This window comes from Pimephales promelas, chromosome 7 (genome assembly GCF_988280905.1).
Source record: "Pimephales promelas chromosome 7, fPimPro1.hap1.1, whole genome shotgun sequence".
Classification (NCBI taxonomy): domain Eukaryota; kingdom Metazoa; phylum Chordata; class Actinopteri; order Cypriniformes; family Leuciscidae; genus Pimephales; species Pimephales promelas.
In genome coordinates, this window is record NC_142775.1 from 25,201,712 (window position 1) to 25,221,593 (window position 19,882).

The following is a 19,882-nucleotide window of genomic DNA, read 5'->3' on the forward strand; positions in this document are numbered from 1 at the left end:
ACCAATGTAAAGAATCATTTAGATTGTGAACAACTGATTTATTGGAAGATTCGACTCAAGAGAATATGTGGAATACTGACGTCAGCAACCAGTCGACCAACCAGAGACCCTGTTTGAGCGCGCCGGTCCCCTTTTACTGTCTATGGCCGGTCCAACGCGAATGGGCGTTCTTGTCGTTCCGCGTCACAGTCAGTGGGTTTTATTTTCTGCTGCTGCTGGGATAGAATACACTCAACGGTAAGGTTGTTTCGAGCTTTTCTTTGAGGTTGGACTGTTAAACTTTGGAACAACAAACGCTCGAGGTTTTCTCTGTCTTTACCAACCCCAAACTCATGAACGGAACGCCACAGAGACCGCCAATACAGTAGTGTGACTTCTTATTTAACGTTACGTTTAGAAACTTTTAGTGTCAGTTAGGAGACATCTTTTTCCTAATCCTTAGCCTAACCTACCTTCGTTCACTGAGAGTAAACTTAAATGTGAGTCTTCATCCCACTGTTGTTACTGTTATTATTTTATTTTTAGACACCATTATTGTGTACAAAAATATTTGAAGATTTCGTGATGTTTATATGTTGCCACTATATGGGGTAAGTTGTCACAATAGGAATCCACGTTTACTTACAGTAATAAAAAATATTACTTTATTTATTTATTTATTTATTTTAATTAACCAGATGATCTCATTGGGATTTAAAACCTCTTTTTCAAGAGAGACCTGGCCACAAGCACATTAACAGTGCAGACAGTTACAAATATCAACACCAATATGAATTGCTATCTTAAAAATGTCTAAAAATCTTCGTATTATTCATCTTGAAGAAATAAAAATTAGATATCTAACTTGTAAGACCAGTGGTGAGGTCTGTCCTGGAAGCAGTTGGTGCATTAAGTTCTGTGTAGTGGTTCTATTGAATGGCTGTTCACAAAACAGGATCAATAAAATATACAGTATCTTTATACCTCAGGACAAATCTCTTGAGTAAGAATATAAAATCTGCTACACCTCATTTAGATGTTACAGAAGATCCAACTTATTATTGTGATCAGTGCCTCTCATGTTGCCCTCTGCATATTTTCCTTAATTTTGCCATGGGGTTGAGGAGTGATCGAGAGCCCCTCCTCTCTTCTTGCCTGCAGGGCTGTCTCTCATCTCTGCTCTCATGTAGAACTGGAGGACACTAGCAGATCACAGGCAGGATTGTTCTCTTTGATGTGACCCTCAGCTCCTCTAGATATCATTGAGGCTCCGTCTCTCGCGACGAGAAAGCTTCCATTAGTCTGTCAGTGAAAGCTCAGTCGTACCCGGGGATCAGATTCTGCTGTCAGCTGCCATGTATCAGTGCAATCGAGAGTCAGACCGTCATTAAGAGTGTGTTGAGGAGCCCACAAGATAGAGATGAGCTGGTCACATCCTGCCATTCAAACCTTAGTTTGCTTTACACCTCACTAAACCCAAAGACTGAAGGAGTCTCCCTCATTTAAACTTTGTAAATCTCTGTCATTTAGCTGTTTGATACCATTTGGTGTTACTTTGTGAAGACTGGAAAAGGCAGTGATATTTCCTTATATCTTGAATACCTTGAACATTTTAATATTATTTATATACTCTATAGTATTTATTAATATTTTGAATATATATATATATATATATATATATATATATATATATATATTATACTATAAGAGTATATAAATAATATTAAAATGTTCAAGGTATTCAAGATATAAGGAAATATCACTGCCTTTTCCAGTCTTCACAAAGTAACACCAAATGGTATCAAACAGCTAAATGACAGAGTTTTACAAAGTTTAAATGAGGGAGACTCCTTCAGAAACCAAACCGTTTGTAAATCCATCAAGATTTCAACGAGATAAGAGTATTTGTGTTCGTGCTGATCACTCATCTTACATCAGGTACCACAGAGCCACAAAAGCCTGCCTGTGACAACGCCGCCGGTGATGACGGTAAAGACTCAGCCATAAGACTTTGGTCTTGTACGGCGGAGAAAAAGAGGAGAGCCCTTGTTGGTACTGTAGCCACAAGCACTTAAATCCGTGCCTCCCCATATCTCGTGAAATGTCTTCAAATAGCCTACAGATTTATTTCTGTAACAACCCTGCATTTTACCTAGATTTTTCGCCCCAAACAAAGACATGAAACCTCCGCATTGCTCCACTGCGTGTTTTCTTTGTCTTCCATTGCGCGATTTTTTAGTGACGTACGACTCGAATTTACTGGGGAATATCCGATTTGTCTGCTTACATGGCACACGCAAATGCACGTATCCGATTCATATCCGATTTATTACCACATATGAGTGAGGCCTGAATCCGATCTGAGAAATTCGGAATCCATGCATTGTTTTTCCTGCTTACACGTTCACCGGTCATATCCGATCTGTGCCACGAGAGGAAAAAAATCGGATTTGGTTCACTTGAACCATGCAGTGTAATGGGGTATATTTGCTGGTCAAAACTTAGCTTAGGAAGTTCTGCATAAAACTGTTTAGATCAACGCCACATGACTAGGCTGTTTTGGTCCTGATTCAAACCTTTGCAATTACTGTGGAATTTCAAGAGTGGCCATAACACACCAATTACGTTTTTATCACTAGCTTAGAGAGTAAGAGCCTTGTTTGCTTGCCCTCTTTGATTCAGAAGGACCGTTGTTGCTGTGGACAGATGAAGGGAGACAGATGGCATGAGGGCTTTGGTTTTGGTTTTGGAAGTTGCAGCTGCTGTTGACTGACCTGAACAGCATTGTGCTCATTGGCGAAACTACTTGTTCTTTTCATGTTTACACAGCATTTCAACTCCCAAATCCTTCGTGTTTATAATCAGGAGGAAGATGTATCCCTTTTTGTTTTGGATGCTCGTGTTTTTCCTCAATTTTGAGCAGGTTTGTTGTTGTATGAATGCCATCGGGAGATCTTTTTGCTTAATAGGGGTTTGTATGTTTAAACACAGGGTTGTTTTACCCGCTGAAGTGCTGCTTACGATAGCTAAGAGCTCAACTATTTCACAGCACTCTATCATTAGAGTGAGTCATGAGTATCAGCTCTTTACAGATGACCTGAGAGGGAGCTCAGAGCTCACAAGTGGGTCTGCATCAAACCACAATGTACATGCCTATCTTGACTGGTATCACATGACTCTAGTTATGTCATCTTCAACTCAAGGAATGATGTAAAGGTGCCGTTTCCGTTCATGGCAAGGTTCTGACTTGTATTTTTTTGTCCCAGTTTTTAAAAACTACCTCAACAGGGTCTGTCTGACTGTGGGCATGTTTAGACCAATGCATTCAGGTTTAAAGAGGCTGTTTGTAGTTGTTGCTATTTTGCAGAATGATTAGATCCTGAAGATACCAAAAAGTAGAAATGTGAAGTTGGGTCCCCCTCTAGAATGATGGGATGGTCAAGCGTAGAAATAAGCCTGACCTGAGGCCCTGTGTGTCAGAACTATCACAATGTCGCCTAGTAAAATGACAGGTGAGGGTCATCGGCCCTTGCCCTCAAGGTCATGGAAACAATAGAGGTACCCTAGGGTCATCGATAAGAGACCCATTTTTGTCGCCAAAAGTGAGAGGAAGCAGAGTATCTAATCCACTCTTTATAGAATAATTGAAGAATAGTTTCTCCCTTACATCTTGGCATCTAGGTGGTTCACGTCATAATGAAAAGGATCAGGTTTCCTTAGGAAAATTATGCCTATTCAAATTTAGAGGGCAAGGTTTTTTGAGCCAGATATATTTTGAATGCAACTTCAAAGAAATGTAGTTACTTGTATATGTCATGACATGCACACAAGAAAAGATATGGTCCAAGTGCAGTTTAATGGGGTAATCTGTACTAACAATCCAGCCAGGTAAAAGGTCAAAATTCATACAAGACGGTCCAAAAACTAAGAAACAACCAGTAGTGGAACAGAGAACTGCAAAATGACATTAATCAAGGAATCCACAACAATCACAGAAACAGACAGGGTATAAATAGACCAGTTCAAACAAGTTAAGGGGGAACAGCTTTGTGCAAAGATTAGTGATGAGTTCAGACAAAGAATTATGGGAAATGCAGTTCAGGATGTGCCGATGTGGTGGTGACGGTATGGGGAAGAGGACTCTAGTGGACACCCAGGGACACCAACAGACACTCTGGCAGTTTAGTGTGCACATTATTACAATGCTGTGGCCGCAATTCCCAATTTTAAATGTGTGAATTTAGTCTCTCCATTCTAAATATTATTTGGGGTCTATAAGATTTTTTTAAATAAATATGTTTAGCAAGGATGCATTAAATTGATCAAAAGTAACAGTAAATACATTTTTAATGTTACAAAAGGTTTCTAATAAATCCTGTTCTTAAACTTTCTATTTATCAAAGAAATTAGAAGAAAAATAGGATCTTGTGACACTGAACACTGGAGTATATAAAATATAAAACAGTTTTTTAAAATTGTAATAGAATTTCACAATATTACTGTTTGCGTTCTTTATTTGATCAAATAAATTCACCCATGGAGATTTCTTTGAAAAACATTTTGTAGTTTGAGCATAAACTGTCATTTATAACATGATCTGACTAAGCAAACAGCCGCAATCTGCAGGGCAGCCCACATTATGGCGCTGTATTTATTTCCACATTTTTCCCATTCTCTTTAGGTAAACTGCACATGACCTCTGCAGTATTATGGCACAGGCTGGATTCCATCTCAATGCTTTCTTCAATAAGAGCACTGTAATCCTCATGAGATCCAGAGAATGCAGGGAGACTCTCTCACACAGAATAAATGTCCAGGCATCTCTATTCAGTTACCTTGGCCACTGTCCCAGGTGAAACAGCTAAAGGGTCTATTTAATCTTAACTTGAAGAGAGCACTTTGGAAAAGAACCCAATCTCTCATCATCTCAGGAGATTAGATCCGCACACCCACGAATCAGATGAGTCGAAAGCAGTGGCCAGAGTAATAGGCACTTAGGTCTGAGCTTCTGATCCCAGTGTGTCTTTAGATGAAGCACTCTGACCAGTCAATTAAACATGAATATAAATGTTCTGGTAGAGTAATGAGAAGCTTTTGACAAAATGAAATGATTCAGACACATTAATTACTCATTTACAACCAAATAATAGTTCTTCTGTTGAATATAACTTCTCAGATTATAAGTAAATTTCACAATGTTTGAAGTTATTCATTCAAGGAAAGTGAAGTGTTATCTGAATCTTTGCTATTCTCCTGGTTGCCAACAATTGTAAACTATTCATTCATAATAACGCATGTACCTACTACCTGCAACATTTTTTGATAGAAATAGAGACTAACATAGTGTTAAATCCTTGTTCTTGCAAATTTTGTTTACAGTCTTATTTAGTGAGTTTAAAACGTACTATTGTGTGGAATCTGGGCCCACTGCTTTCTGAAACTTCAACTTATTCTCATCCTATAGGGCGTCATGTAGCCCATCGTACATGTTGAGTGCATTAATGCAGTGATCTTGCAACTCAGATAGGTGTGTTGCGCCATTTCTATCAGATCCAGTATAGAAGTCACAGCATCTTTTTGCAAATGCAGTGTCAAAGGGAAGGTTATGCACTTACTATGTTTTTCCAAAACCTGGCACTGCACAATCATTTTACTCTTCAAAGGCATGTTTATCAGGGCTACAGTGTTAATTATGTAGAACTACTGTAGGTGTTGATCTTCTAAGGTGGTATTTCGCCTATCTATGACGTCATAAATAGGGACATTCCAAAATAAATTGTTTTCTGAGCTTGGTTTCAAAGCTGTTTTTGGAAGTTTTCAATTCTGAAACTTACAGGATATTCTTAAGATGACATCTTGTATGTCAAAAGCTCATGGAAAATTTGATTTCCCAATTCGTGACCGTATAGCGACTCCTTTAACATCAAGACATCTATGGTAGAACCTGAGCTTATATTACTGGGCTGTTTGAAAACTTCATTTGTTATACAGTTAATGTTTGTGCCATTTTAAACCCTAGACTAGTGGGTTAAAGCTTTTACAGACCCAAGGACCCCAAGACTAACAGACTTTTTTTTTCTCATTTATTGATCTTACTTACAGTATGCTAATGGCATTTTTGAATCTTTTTCAATCAGGACTCAGGATATCACCCATCTCATACCACTGAAACTGCTCTTATTCATGTAGTAAATTATATTCTTCTGTCCATGGATTCAGGGTTAATAAACATCTTGATGATTCTCGATCTAAGCTCTTTGACACAGTCTGCCATGAAATACTTATCTCGGTATCATTGGTTCAGCTCTTTCCTGGCTCATTACCTACAGTACATCAACCACAGAAAGTATTAGAAAATAAATCCACTGCTCTGCTTTCACTGGGTGTTCCTCAAGTTTCAGTTCTTGGTCCATTCATCATTTATAGAATAACCACTTGGTGATATCATGCGCATAAATGGACTTTAATTTCTTTGATATGCTAATGACATTCAAATTGATCTCACCACCAGCTCTAGGCCTTCCCTGCCTGACTCACTTACTGCATTTATCAGGTATATCAAGCATGGGGAGTTTCTGAATTTAATTCAATTAAATATAATTACAAAACTGAAATACGGAGGATCGGCCCTGCCACCTCAGTCAAAAGGATGGACCTGACCTTTAATATTGGTGGGGTTCATGTTAAGCCTTCTTCATCTGTCAGTAATGGTGTCTTTTTTGACTTAACTCTATCTGTTACCTCTCATATTTCTTCTGTTGTTGAACTCTTTTTTACATTTTCGTAATATTGCAGGTCTTCGATCTTCTCTCACTCTAGCTGATGCTAAAATCTTAATGCATTTGTTAATCACATCACGTCTTGATTATTGCAATGCTCTAATTCTTGGTCTGCCCAAAAAACTTATTGCAAGATTTCAGTTCAAAACTCAGCAGCAAGTTACCGCCACCAGGCTTCTGCTCACATTGCTCCTCTAACTGCATGATCTTCACTGGTTACCCGTGGCATCACATATTCAATTTAAGATATCACTTCTTACATTTAAGGTATGAAATGGTATTGCACATTCATATCTTTCAGATCTACTCCACCCCTACTGCCCTGCCTGCTCCTTTAGATCCTCAGGGGTCTCATTTATAAAACTGTGCGTGCGTAGGATCCTCACTAAAAGTGTGTGTCCCTGAAAGCCAAAAATGTCCAAAACTGTGCGTACGCCAGAACCTGCGCAGAATTCACTTTATAAATCCCAGACAGTGGAAGATTATGCGCAAATGCACTCTAAAAAATGCTGGGTTGTTTTAACCCAATTCTGGGTAAAATATGGACAAACCCAGCCATTGGGTTACATTTTTAAATTACATTTTTTACCCAATGGCTGGGTTTGTCCATATTTTAGAGTGGATGATATGGGAGAATTGTTGAAAAACTCAAAGAGTCTATTGGTTTATTTGTTTATGAACAGATTATTACCATATAAATAATGATCAATGCAAATACATAGAGGTCATCAGAAATGATAAACAGAAGCTTAAACATGCTTGCCTGACGCACAAGAACCAATGAGGTTTGTTGTCATGAATCAAACAAGCATATTGATCATAATTGATGTGCTCAATATATGTGCATTCATATATTTCCTTAATGTTCTGCTGTAAAAACTTTTAGATAACTGCAGGATTTTTATCAAATTATTGCAGATTTTTTTTTTAAAGCTCTGTTATTTTTAGGGTCCATCAATATCCTCAGAGCCAAGCCCGATTATTAGAGAATGCAATTTTGACTTGCTTTGAAACGGTTCTTCTTTTTTAAGGTTAATCATGAGCAAAACCTAAAATAAAGATGTCATCAACTTTAATAATGTTCTTGGCTTCAGAATGCCAAATCATTTACAGAACATCACAGCACTTCAATCATGATACGAATGCTGGATTTTTCCAGATCTCGTCGAGTTGGATATCAGTTCAGAGTCATATGCTTCACCTGCTGTTAGCGATACCTGAGCCCACGTTTCTCCCAGGGCCCCATTCAGCCCTCGCTGTGGCCTCAGAGGCAAATGGACAAACTCATCTCCATTTCCCAGCCCAGTGAAGCACACAAAGAAAGCCCTTGTTGCAGGGCCCTGATCTCTCTGAACCTGCAGGCCAGAGAACAGGAAGGCTTCTGAGAGTCTGCAGTAGGACGAGGGGAGCAAAAAAGCATATGTGCTGTAATCAGTTGGCCAATTAAACAGACCCTGGTCTCTCACCCCCATGTAATGAGAGAGGCTGACACTCAAGGGTTCCTTTCTCAACATATGAACCCTGGGAAGGAATACTTCTGCTTCGGTACGCATGCACAGATCTGTGCTTGTTAAGCTACCATAAAATTGATCTGAAAGCGAGGATTAAAAAAGTGTGCTAAATTTTGAAGATGGCCCTTCAAAATCTTGAACAATGGTCTAAAAGCTTTTGGGACAGAAGACCAATTTACGACTTTGGACTTTTGAATACAAGCTCCTTCGGTAATTTGAACTCTGGGTTGACAAATGAAGGACTAGGTCTTCTAGAATTATTTGAGACTCTATATGCACGTTCTTGGAATTTCTTAAAGGCTTTCTAAGCTGCTTTTAGGTGTTACGTACCAAAAAGTAATCAATACATGGGACAGGGCACACAAAGAAATCACAAGTGAAACACAAAACGTAATTTTACCTGAGTGGCTGTTGAGCCCTTAAAATGACGGTGGAAGGAGATGTTCAGGTTCCCTCTCTGAAACCCTTTTCTCGGTTCAGTGCAGATGCCAAACGGTGTGGCTCTCTCCAGTGATCATTTACAGAAAAGGTGTTTTTTGCATTGCCGTTCCAATATGCTCTAACATTCAAAGGTTGGGGTCAGTAAGATTTGTTTTTTTTAATGTAAGAAATTACATTTATTCAGCAAGGAGACATTAAATTTAGTTAAAATTATTGTGACATTAAATACATTGTTACAAAATGTTTACATTTAAAATAAATTAAATAGAACTTTAAATTCATCAAAGAATCAAAAAAAAAACAGTTTCCACAAAAGTATTAAGCATCCCAATTGTTTTCAACTAATTTCTGAAGGATCATGTGACACTAAAGACTAAAGTAATGATGCTAAAAATTCAGCTTTACCATAAAAGGAATACATTACATTCAAAAATGTATTAAAATAAAAAATGGCTGTTTTAAATATTAATAATATTTCACAAATTAATTCAATATCATATTGTTTTTACTGCCTTTTTTTCAGTGTGCATTTTAAAAATATTAAATGTTTTAATATCGTTGATACCAAACAATTAAATGGTAGTTTATAAACTGTCAGATACCATAAGCTTTGAATTTGTTTATATAAAAAATAATATATGTCTTGAAAATATATACTTTCATTTTTATGGTAATTTGCCACCTTTTAGAAATGTATGCAGTTTATGAAGTACAATATTTTTTAAAGGCAAAAACTACTGGATGGTTATTTATATTTTTCATTTTGTGGATTCATTCATTGTTTTACTGTTTACATTTTCCCCTTGGCAAGTATCAGTAGAAATGTTCAATGGCTTTTTGTTGTCGTCAAAATATTAAGGTATGAGTCTATGGAATTTGAATCAGAAATCTTGACTAAATTTGACCTACTGTTCTACTGTTCTCAGTTCTGAAATGCCATGACACAAGTGAAAATGATCCACTGCAAGCTGCTTTTTTTTTAATCCTAACTCACCGTGACCTTCGTCTTCACATACACATAAATACACACCTCAGGGATTTTCCACACAAATCTCACTTAGGCACGACTAGACCTGATCGGGTAACAGAAAGGCATTATACTGAATTTATTACTGTACGTCACCTCCATTATCCACGTGACATAGCCTGAAGGATATAATGGAATCTTTATATGGCAGTTTTATGTAATAATGAACAATTTCCAGTCTGATGTTTATCTGTGAATGGAATAGATTAAGTCAGTAATAGATTTACAGAATGAACAGATTTAAGCTTACATCCTTCCCTGATAACTCATTCGATAAGTAAACAATGAATTATCATGATCTGCTTGTTTTCTGTCTTTCTTAGTGCTAATTATTTTAGAAGATCTTTAGGCCTATTTGTTTTGTTGAATTGTAATTGTGAGATTTAGAAATTCACACAATAAAATTCAGTAAGTTACCTTCAAATATAAATATTAAATTCCATGAAGTATATGGTTTATAACCCTGTAATTCTACTAAAGTACTAAAAGCCCCTCTCTCCGTTGTATATTGTCCTCAGGGCTTTTTTGTTTTACAACCTACATGTCTGTGTGCTGACTTGGTCAGCATTGATAAAAGAGCTGGAAAGACACCCACCACAAATGACCAATAAAAGGAGTCACACAAAGCCCCCCTGAGTTTATATCCTTGACCTGGTGTGTTTATGACGGCCTGTCTTCCTGTTAAGGTAGACTCACATACCTAACCAGTCAGTGACAAATGTGAGACAAAGGAGATCTAAATGTGGTGAGATTTTGTAGGAAAATTCCTGGACTTTTTCAGTTCAACAAGGAAATGAAGATGCTTGTTCAGTAATCAGCCCCTGGATGCGTTTTATTTGTGTGGTTACTTCACCATTTTTTTCCCCCTTTTTCCTTTAAGAAATCAGCTGTTTCTTAAGGACGAAAGTAATTTAAGAGAGGAAGTTTTTTACCCTTTTAAGGATCTCAACAGGAAATCTCAGGTAACATTTGCATGTTTGTATTGTTGAACCACTGTTGCTATGCTGTGGTGATTCATGTCTTGGTAAATATGCACACACTTGAGTGTAGCGCACTTGAAATCCTGCCAGTGTTACAGTACTGAAACATGGAGGTCTGATAAATATTGCTTTGATGTCACTTTCTACCCATATGCCAACAGAAATTTGATTCCTCAAATCGTTCATTTGATGAAAGTGTCTTGGAACCAGGACATTTAGGTCAGCTTATTTTTCTAATTCACGCTAAGCTTTCAGTGCTGACATATTTCAAGAGACACGGCATGTGGGTTTAAGTGTTTTTCACTTGAATGGTCAGGATCTGGGTTGTACCTATGCAGGTGCATATAGTCAACTGTGGGAATGTTTTCTTCTGGTTCTCTTCATGTTCAGACAAATTGCTAGACTTAGGATCATCATATACATGAAAAGGTTGTTGAGGAGCATTAAATCATGCCATTCGTTAAACAAAAAGCTAAATGATTTCTGAGATGGTACATCTGGAGATTAGCCTTTCAGATTTGATTTCATGTTGACATGAAGTGTACTTTTGGCCTCTGTTTTCCTCCCCAGAGCACATTTCTTCACATTCCTCTTTTTCTCAACTGTAACCTCAAAGCAGCAAAAATAGAGCACTGCATAATATGATGAAATGTATCCACTGGCCCTCAGGCCATCAGAAAAGGCCTCCGGCTTTTGAGAAGGGCGGGACCATCACCATATAGTCACGTCATGTGTTCAGTTTTTCTGTGTCAAAAGACGATCTGCCGGTTTCAAAACAAAGTAGTAAATCTATCAACAATGTCTTCCAGTAAAATTGCTGACAGAGCAATATACTATTCCTGGACATATCTTGTTTTTTTTATTAATGTTAGTGAAGATCATGCCATAATTGAAGCTCCTTTGATTATGAACTCAGTTTGACTTTAACCAGACCTAACTAACAAAGGATAAAATATAAATTAATCATATGACTGTAAGTGAGTCTTAAGAATTATATAGTCTGTTTCTCTGAAAAGCTTTGAGCGCTGCCTCTGAAAATGATTTATTTATCATCACCAGCCACTGGTAGTTTGACTATTATCGGGCCTGTTTACACCCGGTAGCCTATTAAGCATTTTTGTCAATGCTCACGAAGTGGAAAACGCTAAATGTGCAAACAGGGTCTAAAATGTTTTGAGCTTGTCCACTTTCGATGACTTCCAGAGGTACGAACGCACTCCGAGCACATTCGACCTGATTGATTTAATAATGTAGAGGCTCATATGATCAAATGTGTTTGAACAGCCACAAAAGACCGCCTACTCTCCGCCCACTGACCTAACGCATGCACATTATGGGAAGCATGCTAGCTAGATTTGTAATTCGGTTCTCTTGATTCTTTCGGTCCTGACCAAAAAATATATATATATATATATTATGATTTTTTTTTTAATGAGAATGTGTCTTCCTCGTCTTTTTGTGATCCGATCGACCAAAACGCATCTTAATACCAGTTGTAAATGGAACTTTGTCTCATTTAGTGTATTAAGATAATATACATCTCCATTCAAAACAAATTATTTACTTTTATAAACATAAATACATATTTTCTGGCTCATGAATAGTGAATTGACTTGTTCTAAGACTAACTGAATAAAGTTACAATTTGTCCCTGATTCGTTCCTGGAAAAGATCGTTTCCCTGGAGGCGAGACAGTGGGCAGTTTGCGTTCTCCACCTAAATGTGCTTTAAAGAGTTTTCTATTTTATTTTTTTACACGCATGATAGAAAGAATACCATGACAAAAACTGCAAAACCTTGACTGAAGGACATAAAACTTTTCATTTCCAAAAGGCTGTTGTAAAATATTGAGGAATGTGTTTGAGACTATCACAAGTATTTTATTTGGATATTCAAAGGATGATCCACCTTTAATTTGAGGAATTTTTTAAAGCTTTGGTTAGTCTGGGAACATTCCTGTAATTCTAACCCTGTCAGCACATCAGGCTTATATAAAGCTCAAAGGATGCACTAAAACACACTGTGGTGTGATATTTACACAAGACTTGAAGATTTCACAGCTGTATATTTACTGTGACAGCCGTGAGGGACAGCTAGAACTCAAGATATCAAATGAGGAATACTGTATCATATTTCATTGATATTCTACGTGCTGCTCTTTTATGGGGGCTGGCAGACAGCCATAATATATTTTTACAATGAAAAGTGTATCTGAATTTACTGGTCATATTTTCTTTTTATTCAGAATTTTGCACGAGAGAATCAGTGGTGACATATGAAGCCTCCCATATCTTGAGTTCTTCATGCCGCTCTTCATAGCACACACTGCTAACTTTTGGTGCTGCTATCAGTTATATAGGTCAGGTTGTAGATTCACTGATGTTGCAAACATAATTAGATTGGGATGGATTGCATATTAAATCTTTTTTGCAACTTAACTGTATATAATTCAATCAAAAGTTTATAGGTAAATCCCCCTTGAGGTTTAAAAAAGAAAAAAAAGAGACCGATATAATTGGTGATCTCTGCTCATTTCCACGTATTAGCAGTCCTGGCTTAAATGCAACCATTTATCCTCCCCACCTAACCCTGTGCATGACAGATGGTTTAAACATGGTGATGCTTGTATTGGACACAAAATAAACAGCTTTATTCATGATATGATAAATGACTGCCTGTCTAAGTAGGCGGCGTATAATACCAAAACAAAAGTTTGGGACACGTTAAATTAATCAAAAGTGACATTAAAAACATTTATAATGTTACAAAAGATGTCTCTTTTAAATAAAAGCTGTTATTTTTTTGAAGTTTCTGTATTCATTAAACAAGGGAAAAAAGCATCACAGTTTCCACTAAAATATAAAGCAGCACAACCATTTAAACATTGATAATATAACAAATGTTTCTTAAGCACTGAATCAGCATGTTGGAATGATTCCTCCCTCCACAAGACCATAAATCTCCTAACATCTTTAGTGATATTAATTTTAATCTCTGCAGTTTAAGCAAAAATCAATGCACTCATTCACTCATGAAGTGTATTGAGGAAAGTACAGTTAATCTAACTGTTTTGTCGTGTTTTTTGTTGAGGCTCTTGGTCTTCCAGAGGTTACGTGGATCGGGTTTGTGTGAATGCTAATTACATGGGCTAGACTGGCTTGCCACTACACTGTTGACTTCACACAATGGCTACAGGCCCCGCCCCCACAATGCACCTGCTGTCCAATCAGAAGCGGGGGTTGTCAGGAGGTTGGGGTCGGTGGTCTCTTTTCTGTTGTTGTGTGTGAGAGAGCTGAATTGGAAAATGACTTCTAAGCTTTCTCTTTCCTTTTCCTTTTGAAAGTCTCAGTCAAGACAGCAGTCTCCGCACAATGACTCAGAGAATCTGTCTGCCTGTAACGTTGTGTATAAGATTTCCACTCTACAGACAAAAGGTAAGCCTTTTGTTTCTTGTGTTTTTAATTTCATGTTTTGTGTGACTTGAGTGTATTTTGCTTGCATTATATTTGTATTGGATATGTATTTTTATAAGTTTTTTTTTTTCTGCAAATTTGGTCTAATTAACAAGTGAGTTTTTAGTTAGCATCAGTCACTGTAAAGTAGTAATCAGCAGTTCTCTCACAAATGTTTTTTAGAAGTTACTATGTTAAAAGTTGTGATTATTCAGGCTTCACAGATCACTGAAGCAAACAACAGGCCTCTGAGGTTCTGCACTCTAGACCTCATTATCGTCACATTCACTTCAAGACATTTACTTTCAAGGAACGAGTTTAAATATCAAAGTAGACAACAGTTTTGATCTAAAACACAGAATGCAATCTTTGCCTATATAAAATGGCTGTGTGTTTGTGTGGGTTTATTTTCGCCATAAATATGCCAACATAAAGATGCATGCAAATGACCATTTTACGCTCTTCATTCTTAATGAACTGCTTTTAAGTCCCTACATGTCCGCTGGTTGGTCTATGACCTAAGAGCACGTACATCGGGAGCTGAAAGGCTTCAGACCGCAGGTCCCTTTGTGTGTTTTAACCTCTGGGTCAGTATAGCTGATTGCTGTTGTGCTGTCAGTCATTATATATGTGTGATCTCTCTTTACTCTGCTAGAGACCCTCAGGAGTAGATTGTCACTGCCACAAGATTAATGACAGTCATCTGTTTGCTTTAAAACCATATGCTGTCTAGAGATGAAATAGCCTGTGGATTTCTGTGTAAGATGTGTGATTTAATGCGGAGAACTTAAGTCAAGTTAAATAAGAAAGTTCAACTTCATTTCACAGACTAAAATACAAGTTTGAGCTGTCAGAAAGCAACTTGCACTGACATATCAGTTCAAATATTAAAATATGTAAGTACCATTGTTTTGTCTCAAGATGTCTCACACCAGTTTTTCTAAAGGTACATTTAGAAAACCTTCTTAAATGTGCTAATTTTACTAAAGCCTAATCCTGGTTTAATCTAAACCCTGTCTGTGAAACCTGGGCTTCATATTCCAGATTGTAATTCTATTTAAAGAGCTTGTTTACCGCATGTTTCACAGATTAAGTCTCATGTTAATTCAGACTGGAAATAAGTTACTTGTGAAAACACTAGTCTAATGTCCGTCGCAGAATGAATTTGTCAATGCTATATGTAACTAAACACTGATGGAAACAAGCACTAGAGCATGTTAATGTCCTCAGAGAATGTGTTCAGCCTTAATGATTAACCTCTGAGGTCAATGTGTCTCACTGCGTCTTAAAATGCCTGGGGCAGGTGCGAGATATTTCAAAAATGTGGGCGACATTAGACTCGACTCCATAGTCATCAGTTATAAGGCCTTCTGCTGGATTTTGTATTGTAATTTTTTTTTTTAAATGTAGGTACTTGCAACTGAAGCCAGAGGGCTTTATGCAAATGGATATATCAGTGACTCTGGTGCATTCAGTAAACTGAATAATGCATGAAATAAATGCGTTTGGATGATTAGAATTCATACAGTAGGTTGTAGTTCTCCAGAATATGAGCCTTTGCTATAATTAATGGACTAATATGTTAAACCATCCATCACATACAATTCTGTCCTGTTGGTTTGGCATTTGTGATTAATATGACTGAATTTTGTGGGTTATCTTATAGCTGTAGGCGTCAATCTTAGATCTTTTTATAAATTACTTTTTGAACAAAACAAGATGATCAATCTACATGCATAATCTGCATAAAATAATTTCAGTGTTCTTTTTATGCTCATCATATTCCAGTCAACATTCATTGGCCTCTTGCCATGGAGATATGGTTTCTCTTTATCATGCTTAAACTCTAGATGCTAATGAGTATTTGCCCAATCCATGCCAATAGTTATAATATTGAGGTGCTTAACAAAATAGAAATGTGGACAATTACAGGAAGTCAAATGTTCGGAGACTTTACCATATCTTTTACTGTTTATTTTAGGCGTCACTATCAGTGTTTTAAACATGGCGGCAGATCTGGCTTTAGTCACTGTTCTTGTTCAGCTTCTTGTTGATTTGGTGGCAAGTGACAATATTGACTTCTACAATCTCATGCCTGCTGTAGAAGGTGAGTGTGTCTGTTCAAAAGTTTGGGATGAGTACGTAGTAGTAAGAAATTAACACATTAAATATATCAAGTGACTGTAAAGACATTTATAATATTTAGCTTTTCTTTGGAACTTGTCTGTTTATCAAAGAACCCTGAGTATCAGTTTCCACAAAATTATTAAGCAGCACAACTATTTTTAACATTGATAATACTAAGAAATGTTTCTTAAGCAGCAAATCAGCATATTAGAATGATTTCTGATGGATCATGTGACACTGAAGACTAATGATGCTGAAAATTCAGCTTTGCCATCACAAGAATAAATGACATATTAAAATAGAAAATAGATTCATCTTAAATCAGTTATCTATTGTGATCAATATTTCTCAATATTACTGTTTTATTGTATTTTGATCAAATAAATGCAGCCTTGGTGAGCATAAGAGACTTTAAAAAAAATCTTAGCATCCCCAAACATTAACCAGTGACCTGTTAAGCAATAATGTAATCGTTTGTTGACATGAATGTTATCACATGATAAAGCATTACCATAAATGTGACTTTATACAATAACGCTGTGCTCATGTCTGTACAGCCACCCCGTTTCCCAAGAGTTTCAAATGCTTCACCTGTGAACAGGCCTCAGACAACTACAGCTGTAACCGCTGGGCAGAAGATGTGTGGTGCCCTCAGAGTGAGTTTACAAAACACAAACCCAACGCTCTCAGACCGTGTCTCTTGATAAAGATTATTCCTGATATCCCGTTCCTTCATTTATAGATACCCAGTACTGTATGACGATACATCACTTCTACCATCATGGAAAGACAAAGTTTGTTACCAAAAGATGTGCAATGCATGAAGAATGCCAGTTAGCCGGCTGTAGACATCACAAAAATACACACCATGTGAGTATCCACATATGATCCGCTCTTCATTGTACTTAAATACATGGTAACATAGTACATACATACAGTAATCTCTTGTACAAAAATTGTATTCACTTATAAAATGGGATTCTGTGTTGCAGGAGTGTGTATCTTGCTGTGAAGGGATGGTTTGTAACGTAGAGCTGCCGACCAATCACAGTAATGCTGTGTTTTCTCCGAGAAAGACCCACAGCTCAGCAGCACCAACTTTCAGGAACTGGGATACTGTGATCCTGCTTATCCCGGCTCTCACTGGTCTGTTACCGTTGTGATCCTCAGTCATGAGAACTTGTTTGGTGATGAACAACACTACAAGTGAAAGAAGCCAAAAAGACATCATCCACACTGGAATATTAATACAGTCAGATGGATGTTTTCATTAAGTTCACAGTAATATCATGCCGGAGAAAGCTATCTGTTGGCATTCCCATCCATCTCAATGGCAGGATGTTGCAGGACTCCCTGGAAGAACATGATTTGAAATCTGTGACTCATCTGCCTGTAGTGGCACCAAAAGAAAAAGATGAGCACTAGTGACTATTTGGACTATTTTTATGCTTTCTGACATTGATAAATCTATTATAATATAATTCAATATTTGTGACTTATATGTTGCTCATAAACATTTTTATTCTGTCAGAAAACACTAATACATTTTAATGACCATCAGTGGATGCATTTTGCAGCCATATGTTGGTTACAGCCATAGTTACAGCATCAACCAGTAGGGGTTAACTAACTGGAAAGTGCTAAACAGCAAAACCCAACTCTTTAATGGATTCAGTGAGGAAAAAAGCCAGTTGTGTCCGGAAGATCTGTCAATGGAGTACTAGTACGGCTTGTGACGGCTGCTACTAATAATGTGCTAAATCGGACTGAAAAAACAGACGGCTATAGCAAAGTAGCATTTAGCAGCTAAAGCAGTGGGTTACACTTATGCTGCCTCACTGGATTTGTATTGAGGCTCACACTGAGCATTGGATATCTCTATGTGGGATGGTCCTGTGGCTCTGTTCCCAGATTCTGTCACACAGGCCAAGCACAGCAATGAGAGGACGCTGGACGTGTTGTTCTAGTTTTCTAAACAATGCCAATGTCTCTAAAAGAGATTTTGATTGCTGTATGTCAAAGCTTTGAGAACATGCACCTGGATCACATACAGTAAGCACCAATTAATTAACTATATTTTGGGTTATTCGGATTTGACTGTTGCAAACTCTGTCATCATTTTTCTCAGCTTTTTTTTGTCCCAAAAACTTTAAATGAATAAAAATGTGACCTTATTTAACTAATGTCCATGCACCAAAATTGCATGATCAGTTATTATGCTGCTGACACTTTTCTCGAAATGCATGTTATTGATATGATTCGTTCGTGCATATTTCAATTTTATTTTTTAATCAAAATGTCATTTTCCAGTGAGGCTTCTCTCTGGTGACATATTCTCCAATCATTTAGTCCACTTAAATTATTTATTATGATCAACTGCAAGCTCACATTCAGACCTCCCACCATTCAATCAACAACCATTAGAAAGAACCAAGTCCTGCTGTAAATTTCTGTTTTCGATAATCTGTTTCACTGTCACAATATGGAGGATAAATCTGTTGCGACTTCTGTTTATTTCATTTGGACTAAAAATGAGCTGAAATATCCAATAAATATACATTTATATTAAGAAATGAATAGAAACTAGAGCTTGAGACTTGTAAAACCTTACCGTGAGACCGTGTTGCTTTCCATGACAGTGGAAGTTATGATAAATAGTCTTGTTTACTTCGATTGGATTGATTGAGTGTGTAAACGGCTCCTCGTTTCTTTAATCTATAACATACCGCTGTGCTTTTTGTATGAGAGCAGCAGGGCTACGTTTTTAAAATTCTTTCAACGGTGATCTGAGAACAGTTCTGTCTTTTTACATGAGACGGCCCAGGTTTCAATGTAGAGGAGCGAGCTGAACCTCGAACAGTACAAAAGAGCAAACCCCCCCAAAGAGCTCTGAGAACAATAAAAACATTCCCAAGAGGATCTCAGTGTGGGACACAAAGCCGTGGACCATTAATATCATTGCTGTCCGGAATAATGAGGGGTTTTCATTCTCCAAACCAAACATGACATATGGCTTTTCCTCTAAAATGGTTGCAGAGGAAATGAGATTTGGTTTCTGTGTAGCTGCTTCACTGACTTATGAAGTTAAAGTGTGTGTGTGTGTTCCTGCTCTGCTGACTGTCTCGCCGTGTGTGCTGTTTGCTCTGGCTGCTGGCTGTCTTTGTTCTGGTTTTATTAGGCGTAGAGTTGGAGTCTGTCACTTTCCGGCTTTGAAGAGTCATTGATCTCCGATTGAGAAAAACAGTATCAGTGCTGCTGCTCTCATCTGTGTCTTTAGTATTCAGAACTCAATCTGTGAAAACAAGGCGTCGCAGAGCTTATGGCTCTTATCCATCCAGATGCATTACTATGAGCATGTTAGTAAAAGTATAGTAGCATAGCATGCTTTATTATGCATTGGTTTATTATGCAAAGGTTATTGGAAATCTTTTCAAAATCAAGCATGCAAATTATGATGTAAATGTTCAAATGTAATCCCCAAAAGTTAGAATTATTTGAATGAAAATAAATAATATTTTAAGTGATTAAGAAGTATTTAAAATTGTATACAGGTCATTAAACCAATAAGCAGGTTTGTAACCTACTT

General features: G+C 37.3%; 1 protein-coding gene across 3 annotated transcripts; it reads left to right on the forward strand.

Annotated features, from left to right (window-relative positions):
• Window positions 1-148: 148 nt before the first annotated feature.
• lypd6b (LY6/PLAUR domain containing 6B) lies at window positions 149-18,479 on the forward strand. Of its 3 annotated transcripts, XM_039656055.2 has the most exons (7): window positions 149-237; window positions 4,661-4,831; window positions 14,061-14,151; window positions 16,151-16,276; window positions 16,854-16,952; window positions 17,039-17,166; window positions 17,289-18,479. In XM_039656055.2, exons 2-7 carry the CDS (start codon window positions 4,760-4,762, stop codon window positions 17,457-17,459), a joined length of 687 nt encoding a protein of 228 aa, XP_039511989.2. In that variant the 5' UTR covers window positions 149-237; window positions 4,661-4,759; the 3' UTR covers window positions 17,460-18,479. The 3 variants fall into 3 exon arrangements, with proteins under 3 accessions (XP_039511989.2, XP_039511991.2, XP_088989384.1); XM_039656057.2 differs by lacking the exon at window positions 4,661-4,831 and having other exon boundaries at window positions 204-237; XM_089133258.1 differs by lacking the exons at window positions 149-237; window positions 4,661-4,831 and adding an exon at window positions 10,563-10,699.
• Window positions 18,480-19,882: the final 1,403 nt, after the last annotated feature.